The 12,587-nt window shown below is 38.6% G+C and overlaps 1 protein-coding gene across 1 annotated transcript in view; it reads left to right on the plus strand.

Annotated features, from left to right (window-relative positions):
- Positions 1-1,879: 1,879 nt before the first annotated feature.
- Positions 1,880-12,587, plus strand: part of LOC115414145 (sec1 family domain-containing protein 1-like) — a 92,809-nt gene continuing 82,101 nt past the window's right edge. The window contains 10 exon segments of the mRNA XM_030127362.1: positions 1,880-1,990; positions 3,705-3,775; positions 5,227-5,315; positions 6,372-6,462; positions 6,566-6,688; positions 6,788-6,875; positions 7,466-7,555; positions 7,637-7,692; positions 10,646-10,731; positions 10,826-10,925. Coding sequence (XP_029983222.1) covers positions 1,960-1,990; positions 3,705-3,775; positions 5,227-5,315; positions 6,372-6,462; positions 6,566-6,688; positions 6,788-6,875; positions 7,466-7,555; positions 7,637-7,692; positions 10,646-10,731; positions 10,826-10,925 — 825 coding nt within the window. The 5' untranslated portion in view covers positions 1,880-1,959.

The raw sequence follows: 12,587 nt of genomic DNA on the forward strand, positions 1-12,587 counted from the left end.
ACCTGTAATCTACTCGTCAAACATGTATATAGCCTCAGTTACACAAGTAATTAAAAGCAATTGTATGAGACATTATTATGACACAGGATCTCATTTTTAATGGATTTCACTGCATGTATTTCTAAAAAAAAAAACAACTTAAAAACGTATAAATCTGTTTTTAATGGATTCCGACAGCGTTTAGGCTCAGTGTACACTGTCCTTACTGGATTATAAGATATGGTGTCTTCTGTTTTCGTTCTTTAATGAATGAAATGTGTTTCTAAACAAAAGAAAAGTTGAGTTAAATAAATAAAAAAAAGGTCACATTCAGACATTAATAAAACATCAGAGTGACACCTCTGCTGCGCTTCCTCTGTGGTGCTGAAAACATAAACAGAGTGAGACCTCTTCATCACTGTCAGATCTTTGATGGGCAGATAATGCTGCGTTCATGTCCTGTTGGGAGAATGGGAAGTTCAACTTAAGGTTTGATAGTGATGATGAGTTTTCTGCTTTTGTCTGTAGGTTTTTGTTAGTTATTTAGTTTCTTTTATGACATATTTATATTGAATATTCACCCTGAATATCAAACTTGTCATTTAAATGTTTATTTTGACCTTGAATTGCAGATATGTGCCTTGGATGTCCAGGTCATTCACCGAGAAAAGAAGGAAACCATCTTATTGTGAGATCAGGGTTATGTATTTAGTCATCATTGGTGTTTTAAATTTTATTTGTGAAGCACTGTGAGATGAATAATTTAAAGCAGGAATAAGTGATGGAATTAATTTAATCACTTTGTCACTGCCAGGTCACATTTGACCATTTGATTAATGAGAAATGCTTTATACTGGAAAGTAGAATTAAAAAGTAATCAAAATATTACTTTAAACCTACGCTTTCCAGTAATGTTAGAAGCTTTTTTTCATTAATAAGGTTAAAACTGGTAGCTTAATGCTAATTTAGTTGATTATATTAGTTTTTTAAAGTGTGTTTCAGTTTTATTATATTTTACTGCGTACATTTGAATATTGTGTTCATTTAAGATATGATGTTTTAGAAGGTTCATTCGTCCTGTGCACAATTATACATAGTACAATGCACAGTGAAATATATTTCTATATGTGCAGTCATTAATAAAATAGAAAAAAAGACAACTATAAATAGGCCTATAAGTATAGATATAAAAAAAATGTATGTACAAACAAGTTAATTTTAATCTCTAAATGTATTTTGTACACTTGTTCATTTTTGATCATTTTTTCCCCCTTTTATTCATTCTATGTCCATTTTGACTAATGTTACATGTAAGGTGACTGTGTTATTGTTGCTGGTTTTTTTTTTTTAAGTTTAAGAAAATAATGCATTTGGAGACACAAAGCATAATAGACAAATAATAGTATAAAAAATAAATAAAAATGACAAATCTAACAAAAATAAATAAATAAATGCAACATAGAGTTCAGTCTATATTAAAGAATTAAAGAAGGGTGTTAGAGCTTTTTTTTGTTTTAGATAACCTCTAAAGATTTAATATATTTTTTCAAATTCCAATGGGAAGATTTTAAAATTTGGGTGTGTTTTGATATATTTATTTTTATGTATATGAAATTTTCCAAATAAAATGATCAAATTTACAACAAATTCTAAATTGTGAATGTCATGTTTAAAATATGTAATTACATTTTGAGATGTTATAGTTATCTTTTCATTACTTTTAGATATGATATATTTTTCAATTTCGGACCAGAAATTGGAAGAGTGTTTACACAGAAAAAATAAGTGTAGAGCAGTTTCAGGACAAAATGACAAAAGTTCCATATTTCTTCCACGTCACAAAATCGAGACGAATAAAGTTGGAGGGAGTGTTATTCTCGCTATTCTAGATTCCTGTTCTCACTGTGACACCTGAACGCAGCGTAACGTCCGGCAGCTGCCACGTCATCAGACGCTCCGTCACCACCAACAACATCCAACATGGCGGCGTCCGCCCGGGAGAAGCAGACAGGTGAGCAAAACTCCTCTTTACGCCTTTACCGGGGGTTCCAGCGGTAAGCGGAGGCGGTACCGGGCCGCGGACGGGTGAACCGGCTCCGGGCCTGACGGTGGGGCTCAACCACGGGCTGTTAGGTCACTGACAGCGGACTGACAGCTGAAGCTAGCGGATGGTCCTGGCGATTATCCGACAAATAAACCCAACCGCTCCTCTAGTTAACCAGAATAACCGTTCACCGGACGGTTAACCAGTCCACCGAAGGCTAACCAGGCCGGGTAACCCCTAATTAAACTAACCGGGCTGGTACCGTCCACCTGGGTCAGTTAGCTGCTGAAGCTAACCGGCTGCTAACGTGGAACAAACACCGAGTCTATTAAAACATGAAATATTAGAGTTATTTCACAAACAGAAACTAAAACAAACTGATGGAAACAACCAGAAAATGTCAGGAGTCTCAGAGTAAATCCAGTTAAACCTAAAACTAGTCAGAGTTTGCACATGTATTATGAGAAACTTTATGGCTGGAGTCATTAATTTTATTTTCCATATGAGAACTTTAATGTTGAAATGAAACTACCAGTTCATTATGGTTTTACTGTCTGTGTCCATGCTTCCCTCTTATAGGTGATTATTTTTCCATCCATTCTTTTATTAATCCAGTAGTTGATGAAACAGAGATTTGTTTGTACTAATGTCTGACTAATTTGTCAAAAATATTCAACATTTAACACTAACATTATGATATGTAATACTGTTATTTCTCCCCCATTTTAACATATTTTTGGTAAATTAAAGGTAAAAATGAACAGTCATAATCATCCTTCATCTCTTAAAGTATAGTTTCACTTTCAACATGTCAATTATTAATTAAATATTAAAAATTGTGACATAAACCTGATGAAAATGTGTTGTTTATTTCTTTTCACCTTTTTGTATTCTATAAAATCCATCTAGATTAATACATTTAAGATAATTATGTTTGTATGTATTTTATAATCCTGGTGTTTGTTTGGCTGTTTTCTGTTCAACAGTGGTCTGTCATACATACAACAGTCTAGTCAGTGTTTAATGTGTTCTCATTTCTGTCATTAAATCATCTCCTTTAACAGAAACTGGACTCGTCTGGTTTTGTTTCTGTAAATTCTCTTCATTCTGACTCGGGTGGAAACATTGTTGGGTTTCTCTCTGCATCTGTTTGAATTTATTTGATGTCTTGTTTATTTGAGAACAAATGAGTTAAAGAATAAATTATTAGTTCGTTGGTCATTTTCTGTCACATACAAATTAGATGTGACAATGTTCTTTTCTTTTTCCTAGTAGATCATGTATGTGGAGCAGTTCAGTTCAGATTTAAATGTCTTTTAATTTTGGTATTTTTTTGTCTTAATCTGTTTTGTCAACAACTTGAAAATATATTTTCCTAAATTGTGGTTATTTAATCACTTTCCATCATAATTTGTACTTGTTTATTAGTTTCTGTTATTTACTTAAATGTATTTGCATTTTCATTTGAGAGCTGGATGATGCTGTTCAGATTTGCAAAGTAAATGTTTGTCTTTTTATTCAGAAATGGATTGTGATGTTGAATCTGCATCTGAACGGTTGTAGACTCAACCTCTGTGTTGTAGACTTATTTTTGACTCTTCTTCTTCTTCTTGACTTTTATTTTTGACTGTTACTTTTTTTACTCTTATTTTTGACTCTTATTGTTGTTTTTTTCCTTCAGTGGCTCTGAAGCGAATGCTGAATTTTAATGCTCCTCCTCTGAACAACACGGCGGCAGAACCGGTGTGGAAGGTAACGGACCCAAACTAACTACAGTTTATTAAATGACATCAATTACAGTTGAGCTTCAAACACTTGTATTTCACTGGAAATGATCGAAGTGCTTTTCCAGTGTTTGGACACACCAGGACTTGGACACTTCAGTAGACTCTTCAGTTTATCAGTTTTACTGTAAAAGACATAAGATGAACCTTCAGCCCTTTGACTCACATTAACAGACTGGTACTGAGACACTCATTAACTCTTCGGTATCAGAGAGGTCCTTCTAATCACCAAAGAGGCGTAATATGCTCAGTGCAGTAGTAATGTCCTTTTTTTTTTTTTTTTTTTCTTTTTAAATTGTTTTTAACTTTTTTTGTATTTCACCAACTTGAGCCATAAATGCCATGTTTGTGACGTAAACAAACCATACTTTTTGATGCAAAAAACACAAACATTTTTCCAGTATCCTACATAAAAAAGTTGATCAGTATTTTTTTTATTTTATTTTATTTTATCGTGTCATATGTCAATAATTAACATCCACATTGATTATTATTCATTATTATTATTTTTTTGTTCTAGGTCAAATGTTAAATGCTATAATGTGTCAATGCACATTTTGTACTCACTTGGTACAAGGGTGTTAGTGTAGGACAGTGTTTTTCAACCTTGGGGTCGGGACCCCAAGTCGGGTCACCTGGAATTTCTAGTAATTTATGAAATTAAAAATAAAAAGTTACTAATAAAAGATATATGGTGAGTTGACAGAGACGGTCCCAATCCATAAAAGACATGACAAACTATGAAGCTGAAACTGAAGCACTGTGGTACTGTTTCTGTCAAATGTTAATTGTGGTCAGTTTCAGATGCTGCAGCTCTTCCATAATTCGTAGTTTGAGTTCTTGTTTGTTCAGTATTAATTGTCAGCCTTGTAAATTTAAGCTTGACTGACTGTACATATCCTGACCAAGGAAAATCCAATTCTCCCTTTGTGCAGTAATCTACACCTGGCTTTACTGCCTCCATCCACAATAATATACATTATATAGACTAAATGTCCTCTGAAATTAACCTGGATTTGAAACAGAGTATAGAAAACTATTACAGGATCAAAAACAAATTAATTTTAGCTTAAGAAAAGGTCTCCGTTTTCAATATCTGGGGTTGCCAAAAATTTGTGATGTTAAAATGGAGTCACAAATAAAATAAAGTTGGAACCACTGGTGTAGGAATTTAACATTAGTTACAATGTGTTGATTTTAGTGGATGGGTCAGAATTTAGAAAATCATGCAACCAGATACCAGAAGATTAATTTAATCATCTGTATCACAGCGTTTGGCTCCAGGATTAAACTGTCCCTGGTCTTTGGAGACATCTGTGTCCTTTTCATGATTTCCTGCAGCGTTTGTCGTCTTTGAGTCATGAGCTCATCACCGTCTGGCCCTGAGCCATGTGACCTTTGACCTGTCTGTGTTTCCAGGTGCTGATCTATGACAGGTTTGGACAGGACATCATCTCTCCTCTGCTGTCCGTCAAAGAACTGAGGGACATGGGCATCACACTGCACCTGTAAGACACCAGAAGAGACACCGTGAGACACAAGACAGGACATAAGAGACACCATGAGATATAAGACAGGACCTAAGAGACACCATGAGATATGAGACAGGACATAAGAGACACCATGAGATATAAGACAGGACATAAGAGACACCATGAGACACAAGACAGGACATAAGAGACACCATGAGATATAAGACAGGACATAAGAGACACCATGAGATATAAGACAGGACATAAGAGACACCATGAGACACAAGACAGGACATAAGAGACACCATGAGATATAAGACAGGACATAAGAGACACCATGAGATATAAGACAGGACATAAGAGACACCATGAGACACAAGACAGGACATAAGAGACACCATGAGATATAAGACAGGACATAAGAGACACCATGAGATATAAGACAGGACATAAGAGACACCATGAGATATAAGACAGGACATAAGAGACACCATGAGACACATAAGAGACACAAGACAGGACATAAGTTTGTGTGTGTGTGTTTCTGTTTGTGTGTGTGTGTGTTTGTTTGTTTGTGTTTCTGTTTGTTTGTTTGTTTGTGTTTCAGTTTGTTTGTGTGTGTTTCAGTTTGTTTGTGTTTCTGTTTGTTTGTTTGTGTGTGTGTGTTTCAGTTTGTTTGTGTGTGTGTGTGTTTCAGTTTGTTTGTGTTTCTGTTTGTTTGTTTGTTTGTGTGTGTGTGTTTCAGTTTGTTTGTTTGTGTGTTTCAGTTTGTTTTTGTTTGTGTGTTTCAGTTTGTGTGTGTGTTTCAGTTTGTTTGTGTTTCTGTTTGTTTGTTTGTGTGTGTGTGTTTCAGTTTGTTTGTTTGTGTGTTTCAGTTTGTGTGTGTGTTTCAGTTTGTTTGTGTTTCAGTTTGTTTGTGTGTTTCAGTAGTTTGTGTGCGTGTGTTTCAGTAGTTTGTTTGTGTGTTTCAGTAGTTTGTGTGCGTGTGTTTCAGTAGTTTGTTTGTGTGTTTCAGTAGTTTGTGTGCGTGTGTTTCAGTTTGTTTTTGTTTGTGTGTTTCAGTTTGTTTGTTTGTTTGTGTGTGTGTTTCAGTTTGCTTCACTCGGACCGTGACCCGATCCCTGATGTTCCTGCCGTTTACTTCGTCATGCCCACAGAGGAGAACATCGACAGGATATGTCAGGTACACACACACACACACACACACACACACACACACACACACACACACACACACACACACACACACACACAGAAGTCATGTGACTGCTGTCTCCATCCTCCAGGACCTGAGGAACCAGCTGTATGAGTCCTACTACCTCAACTTCATCTCCGCCATCAGTCGCAGTAAACTGGAGGACATCGCCAGCGCTGCCCTGGCTGCGAATGCTGTCAGCCAAGTCACCAAGGTTACCATGGTTACCGCCGCATCACACCCATCGTTGGGCTCCTTACCAGGCGCATGATGACACATGATGTAACCTTTGACCTCTGACCTCTGTCCTTAGGTTTACGACCAGTACCTGAACTTCATCACCCTGGAAGACGACATGTTCATCCTGTGTCACCAGAACAAAGAGCTCATCTCCTACCATGGTAACACACACACACACACACACACACACACATACACACACGCAGACACACACATACACACACACACACACACACAAACATGCAAACACACACATACAGATACATACACTGATGACCTGTTGACATCTGTGTTGTCCTGTTGACCGCTCTGTTATCCTGTTGACCTGTGTTGTCCTGTTGACCTCTGTGTTGATCTCTGTGTTGACCTCTGCGTTGTCCTGTTGACCTCTGGGTTGACCTCTGGGTTGACCTGTTGACCTCTGTGTTGACCTCTGTGTTGATCTCTGTGTTGACCTGTTGACCTCTGCGCTGACCTGTTGACCTCTATGTTGTCCTGTTGACCTCTGTGTTGTCCTGTTGACCTCTGCGTTGACCTCTGCATTGACCTGTTGACCTCTGTGTTGATCTCTGCATTGACCTGTTGACCTCTGCGTTGACCTGTTGACCTCTGTGTTGACCTCTGTGTTGACCTGTTGACCTCTGTGTTGACCTCTGCGTTAACCTATTGACTTTTGCGTTGACCTCTGCGTTGTCCTGTTGGCCTGTTGCCCCCTCCGTTGACCTCTTGACCTGTGCGTCTGTCCCGTCAGCCATCAACAGAGCGGACATCCAGGACACGGACATGGAGGCCATCATGGACACCATCGTGGACAGTCTGTTCTGTTTCTTCGTCACTTTGGGTGAGTTCAGTCGCTCAGATGTTCGTCAGGTTCCAGACGTTCACGTTCAGCTGTGTGACCCGTTGTCCTTCTGACGTCCAGGGGCGGTGCCCATCATCCGCTGTCCCCGTGGAAACGCTGCAGAGATGGTCGCCGTGGTGAGTTCAATGACTTCATCACTCAGATAGAAACCTGAGATCAGTGGGTTTAATGTCTCTAAGACCTGTTTCTATGGCAACATCCACATTTAACCTTTCTTTCAACATTTATTCTAATATTATCTTCTGTATTTTCACATTTTTCAGTGTAAATCATGTGTTTTTCTATATTTAATTCACTGATCATGTAGATGTTCATTAAAGCTCAGAGTTGTAGAGTTGAATCAAAACAGAGAAAACTGAAGAAAAAGTGACTTTTTCAACGAAGTAAAAAGGCTGAAGTACATCTATGTTCAATAAAGTAATGACATTAAAGCCAAATGTTAGACATAAAGACATGATTTTAAGTATAATCTGCCAAAATTGAGCTTCAGAACAAAAGTCACACAGTTCATTTAGAATATTCAGGGGAAAGTCGAAATGTAAAATAGTTTTTCCTTTGTGGTAAAATGGAAAAAATGTCCAAATATAATGAGTTTCTCAAGAATTAGTAAATAACTCAAAGTTCAGTTAAAACTTTGTAAATACATTAATTAACCCTTAAACATCTAGAACTATTTTTGTAGGGACTTCCAAATGTTTTTCTCTACATTTAACTTTTACTAAGTGATTAATCACCATTTATTATACTATTATCCTCTAAATGTTGCATTTTTCAGTGTAAATCATGTATTTCTCTTTATTTAATTCACTGATCTTAAGTAAAGGAGTCCTGGCCAAGATAGGCAGCAGCAAATACAACACACAGCTACAAGATTACACCGTTAAAACACAAATAACACACACATTTAACAATAAACAATTAGTAATAGTAACATTTATGAGCAGATTAAGTAAAACAAGTGCAAGTTATGAAGTCGGCCTCAAGAACTCTCAGTTTAGATTTAACACAAAGACCCAGGGTCTTTTTGTGGCAGTTCCCAAATGATTTTTTTCTCTCTCTTTAAGTTGTCTTAAGTGAGTTATCACCATTTATTATGCTATTATCCTCTATATGTTGCATTTTTCAGTGTAAATCATGTATTTTCCTGTATTTAATTTACTGATCTTGTAGATGTTCATTAAAGCTCAGAGTAAATTCAAAGGTTATTTTATCAAAACAGAGAAAACTGACGATAAACTGACTTTTTCAGCAAAATCTCTCATTAACTGAACATAAACCCAGTGTGTCCATCCACTGTCACTGATTCAACTCCATGGGTTTTACTGGTGAATCAATGTTTGTTTATTTGTTTATTTATTTCAAATATGCATTAAAACCAAACAACAAAAGGATTATATAAAAGAAAGTCCAAAATTCAAATATTGTAGAAGATGGCGGTGTTTCCACGGTAACTACGGAGCCTCTGAACATCCAAATATGGTCATATCTGATGACCATGAAAAGATGAAGAACTGTGTTTTACACCAGTTATTTCCATGTATTGATAGGGTTAGTAGATCAAAAGGTATTAAATAGTCGTTAACATACTAAAACTAGAACTGTTTCTGGGGTTTAGACTGGTTTAAAGCAGCAGAATTCACCCAGAACCAAGTCCTTATAGAACATGTGTTTATCATAAACCTGCACCATCATGTCTTCAACCGAAGGAGTCCAGATCAGACCAAACATTCATAAAAACACAAGTTTAGCACAAGTTTAGTGTCGGTTCCTGAAAATCCACCAACTCAACCAGAACTGACCTGGTAATGTCCAAAAATGTCAGTGACAGTGAGTTCTTCATTCTTGTTTTGTTTTGTTTTATTGACGAAAACCTCAAAAAGAGAGAAGTTATGACGTCTACAGGAGCTGATGAACAGAGGAAACACAGAGTCTGGAGGCACTGTGTGATGGTGAAAGTAAAAACCTGAAGTAGATGATGGAGAAGCAGCCTCCAGGGACCAGACTAACTCCTGGACCTTAATAAAATGACCATATGTCCTCATTGTCCAGATCAGTATAAGTAGAAACAGACTTATTTAAGCACAAACTCTCCTTTTTATGCAGTAAAACACTCTTCAAACCAGCTCCATTCTTCTCTAAACACGCGGAAACTGTGTAACCTTTATTGTGAAAATGCTGCCATCTTGTGGAACTTTTATGTCACTGCAAACTACGGTCAGATTTGAACACAGAATCACTTTATATGAGGAGCTAGAACGACATATTTACACTGATTTGATTAAATTCAGATGTTGAAAATAGCAAAGATCAATTATACCTCCATCAGTTTCAGGTTGCATTCAGGTAACACAAAACATCTCTGACACTAAAATACTGCACAAAACCACCTGAATGTTGTTGCCGTGGTGATGTGTCAAATTTCACAGTTTTGGATGGATGGATGGATGGATGAGATTAGATTAGATTATTGATCTTGATTATTGAAATAGGAAGTAGTTTAACTCTGATGGATTTTTTTCCTGATTCACCTTGTTTTTTTTTACTCTGACTTACACATCTGACCTGAACACATTTAAAGGTGTATCGGTGTGGAAGTTGTTGCCATGACAACACCCTGAAGTTCAGTGATGCCTGAAACAGGAAGTTGTAATGGATCAGAGGTACAGTACTGACTCTGCCTCAGAGTTTTCATCCAAGGTTCAACACCTGTCCTGAACCCATCTACATGTAAACACTGAGGCTGTTGCCATGGAAACACAGTGGATTTTCAGATTAGTGAGTGAAGGACCCAACACGTCTACTGTTAAACCATCAAAGGTCTGATTATGGATGTTTATGGCTTAAACTGGTTCTTTTTCTGTATCTGAGGCTCAGTGTTTGTCATGTGTCCTGACGTGTCAGTGACTTCCTCTGTTTATTTGACGGCGTCTGCGGTTTAAGTCAGTACCAGTTTCAGTTCAGTGTCCGCAGGAGCAGATGATCCTCATCTGTCTGCAGACGTGTGTCATCAGCATAACTTTGATCAGCTCTGTCAACTCTCACTGTGTGCGTTTGTGTGTTTTTGTGCAGAAGTTGGATAAGAAGCTGCGTGAAAACCTGCGCGATGCCAGGAACAGCCTGTTCACCGGAGACAACATGGCCGCCGGACAGTTCAGGTAAAGGAGACGTCAATGAGGTGATGATGTCCCAGAACGCTCTGGTGTCTGTCTGATAACGCTCTTCCTCCTCCTCCTCCCCCGCCTCATTCAGTTTCCAGAGGCCTCTGTTCGTCCTGGCTGACCGTAATGTGGACATGGCCACGCCCCTCCATCACACCTGGACCTATCAGGCGCTGATCCACGACGTCCTGGTGAGTCAGCGGTCGCACATGTGACACTTAAGTGCATGGCATTCCTTCATTTACACAAACTACAGGAGCATGAAGTGCGCACACACACACACACACACACCACAACTTCAGCAAAAATGAGAGAATATTCCTCAGTTTGTTCAATACCAAGAAAAGTATCGCACTGCTGTGGAAAAAGACTCAAAGACCTGGGGCCTCATGTACAAAGCTTGCGCCCGCACAAAAATGTGGTGTACGCCCTTTTCCACGCTCACGTTCAGATGTACAAAGAGTGACATAACCGTGGAAATGTGCGGTCCTCCGTACCAACTTCAGAGCTGGTGTACGCACGTTTCTAGTGCTTTTGAACCATTGGCGACACTTAGAGGTGACACTGGGAAACTGTTAATAATGTGACAAAGGTCATTCCTTCGATTGATGTGCACACCAGAGATACACAGATGAACAATGAACGCACTGGCACGTCATCCTACTGTCAGAGCAGCACAGCCCCCCCACCAGAACCAGACCCTGGACCCATCAATGCCGATCCTGCCATCCGGACAGAATGTGATTTCAACCATATGAAGAGACGAGGACACAGAATTCACTTGTTGATAAATGCATGTAATGTAATGTTAATGTCTGTGAGGACATTTATAAGTTGGTCCAGGCGCTCACTGACGCCGCCGATTGTCCTCATGATGTCCTCTGGTGACTGTAGTGAGCACAGGTGAGGAGACGGGCATCAGCAGCTGGCTGTTGGACCAGAGGAATCCCACGGTCTGTGACAGACTGGGACTGCATCTGACCTTCTTCTGTCTCATTGTCTTTTGGGAAATAATAAATGGAGTGATTTAACATGAGTCACAGTCTTGGATTTCCTCTTTGATATTCTGACGTGATTACACATGAACCTTTATCTTGTTTGGCTGTGATCAGACTGATGTATGACCCGTAGAATGAACTAATGTGTGAGTTACACAAACACTAAATACATATTTACTTTGGGGGTGATCTGAGTCAGCCCTTTTAGACCAGTGTCACTCAAAATAGCGGCGACTCCGCTCAAACGGGCTGAGTTCATCTCTTTCTCCTTCCGCCTATTTTGGCCTCTGCTTCGCGTCCACCTTGACGTCCTCAACTGATCATGCAAGAGGGGAATCCCAGAGGGAATCCCACCTGCAGACCCTGTTTATGCTGATTTGCATATTTAAATATGGACGTGGAGAGGGAGGAGTCTGGTACTCCAACATATGTACTCAATTCCACGCTGATTGGGATGTACAAAGGAAGTGTGCTTGGATTCGGGCGTACGCACAGTTTTGTTCATCTGGATTTTTATCTTACCGGCCGACAGGCTGTAAGCTATTGTCGTCATGTGGTGTCCGGCAGCAGCGGCGGCGTCTGTCATCTGTTACAAAAATTTCAATCGTCTTCTTCTCCAAAACTACAATTCCAGTTGACTTCAAACTTGGTATACAGTTTCTTTATGATGTCAACAAAAGGTTAGAGAAATTATTTGGTTCCGGATCTGATTCTCGATTTGGTGCCACTTTGAAAAATTTCCCCATTATAAGAGATAGGAAGTGGATGGATGCAATAACTCAGTAAATATAAATGATATCCAGTGTAAATTTCTACAGTCCAGCCCTGATGGGGAGATGACCAAAACATAATGTC

Source organism: Sphaeramia orbicularis, chromosome 22, assembly GCF_902148855.1.
Source record: "Sphaeramia orbicularis chromosome 22, fSphaOr1.1, whole genome shotgun sequence".
Lineage (NCBI taxonomy): Eukaryota > Metazoa > Chordata > Actinopteri > Kurtiformes > Apogonidae > Sphaeramia > Sphaeramia orbicularis.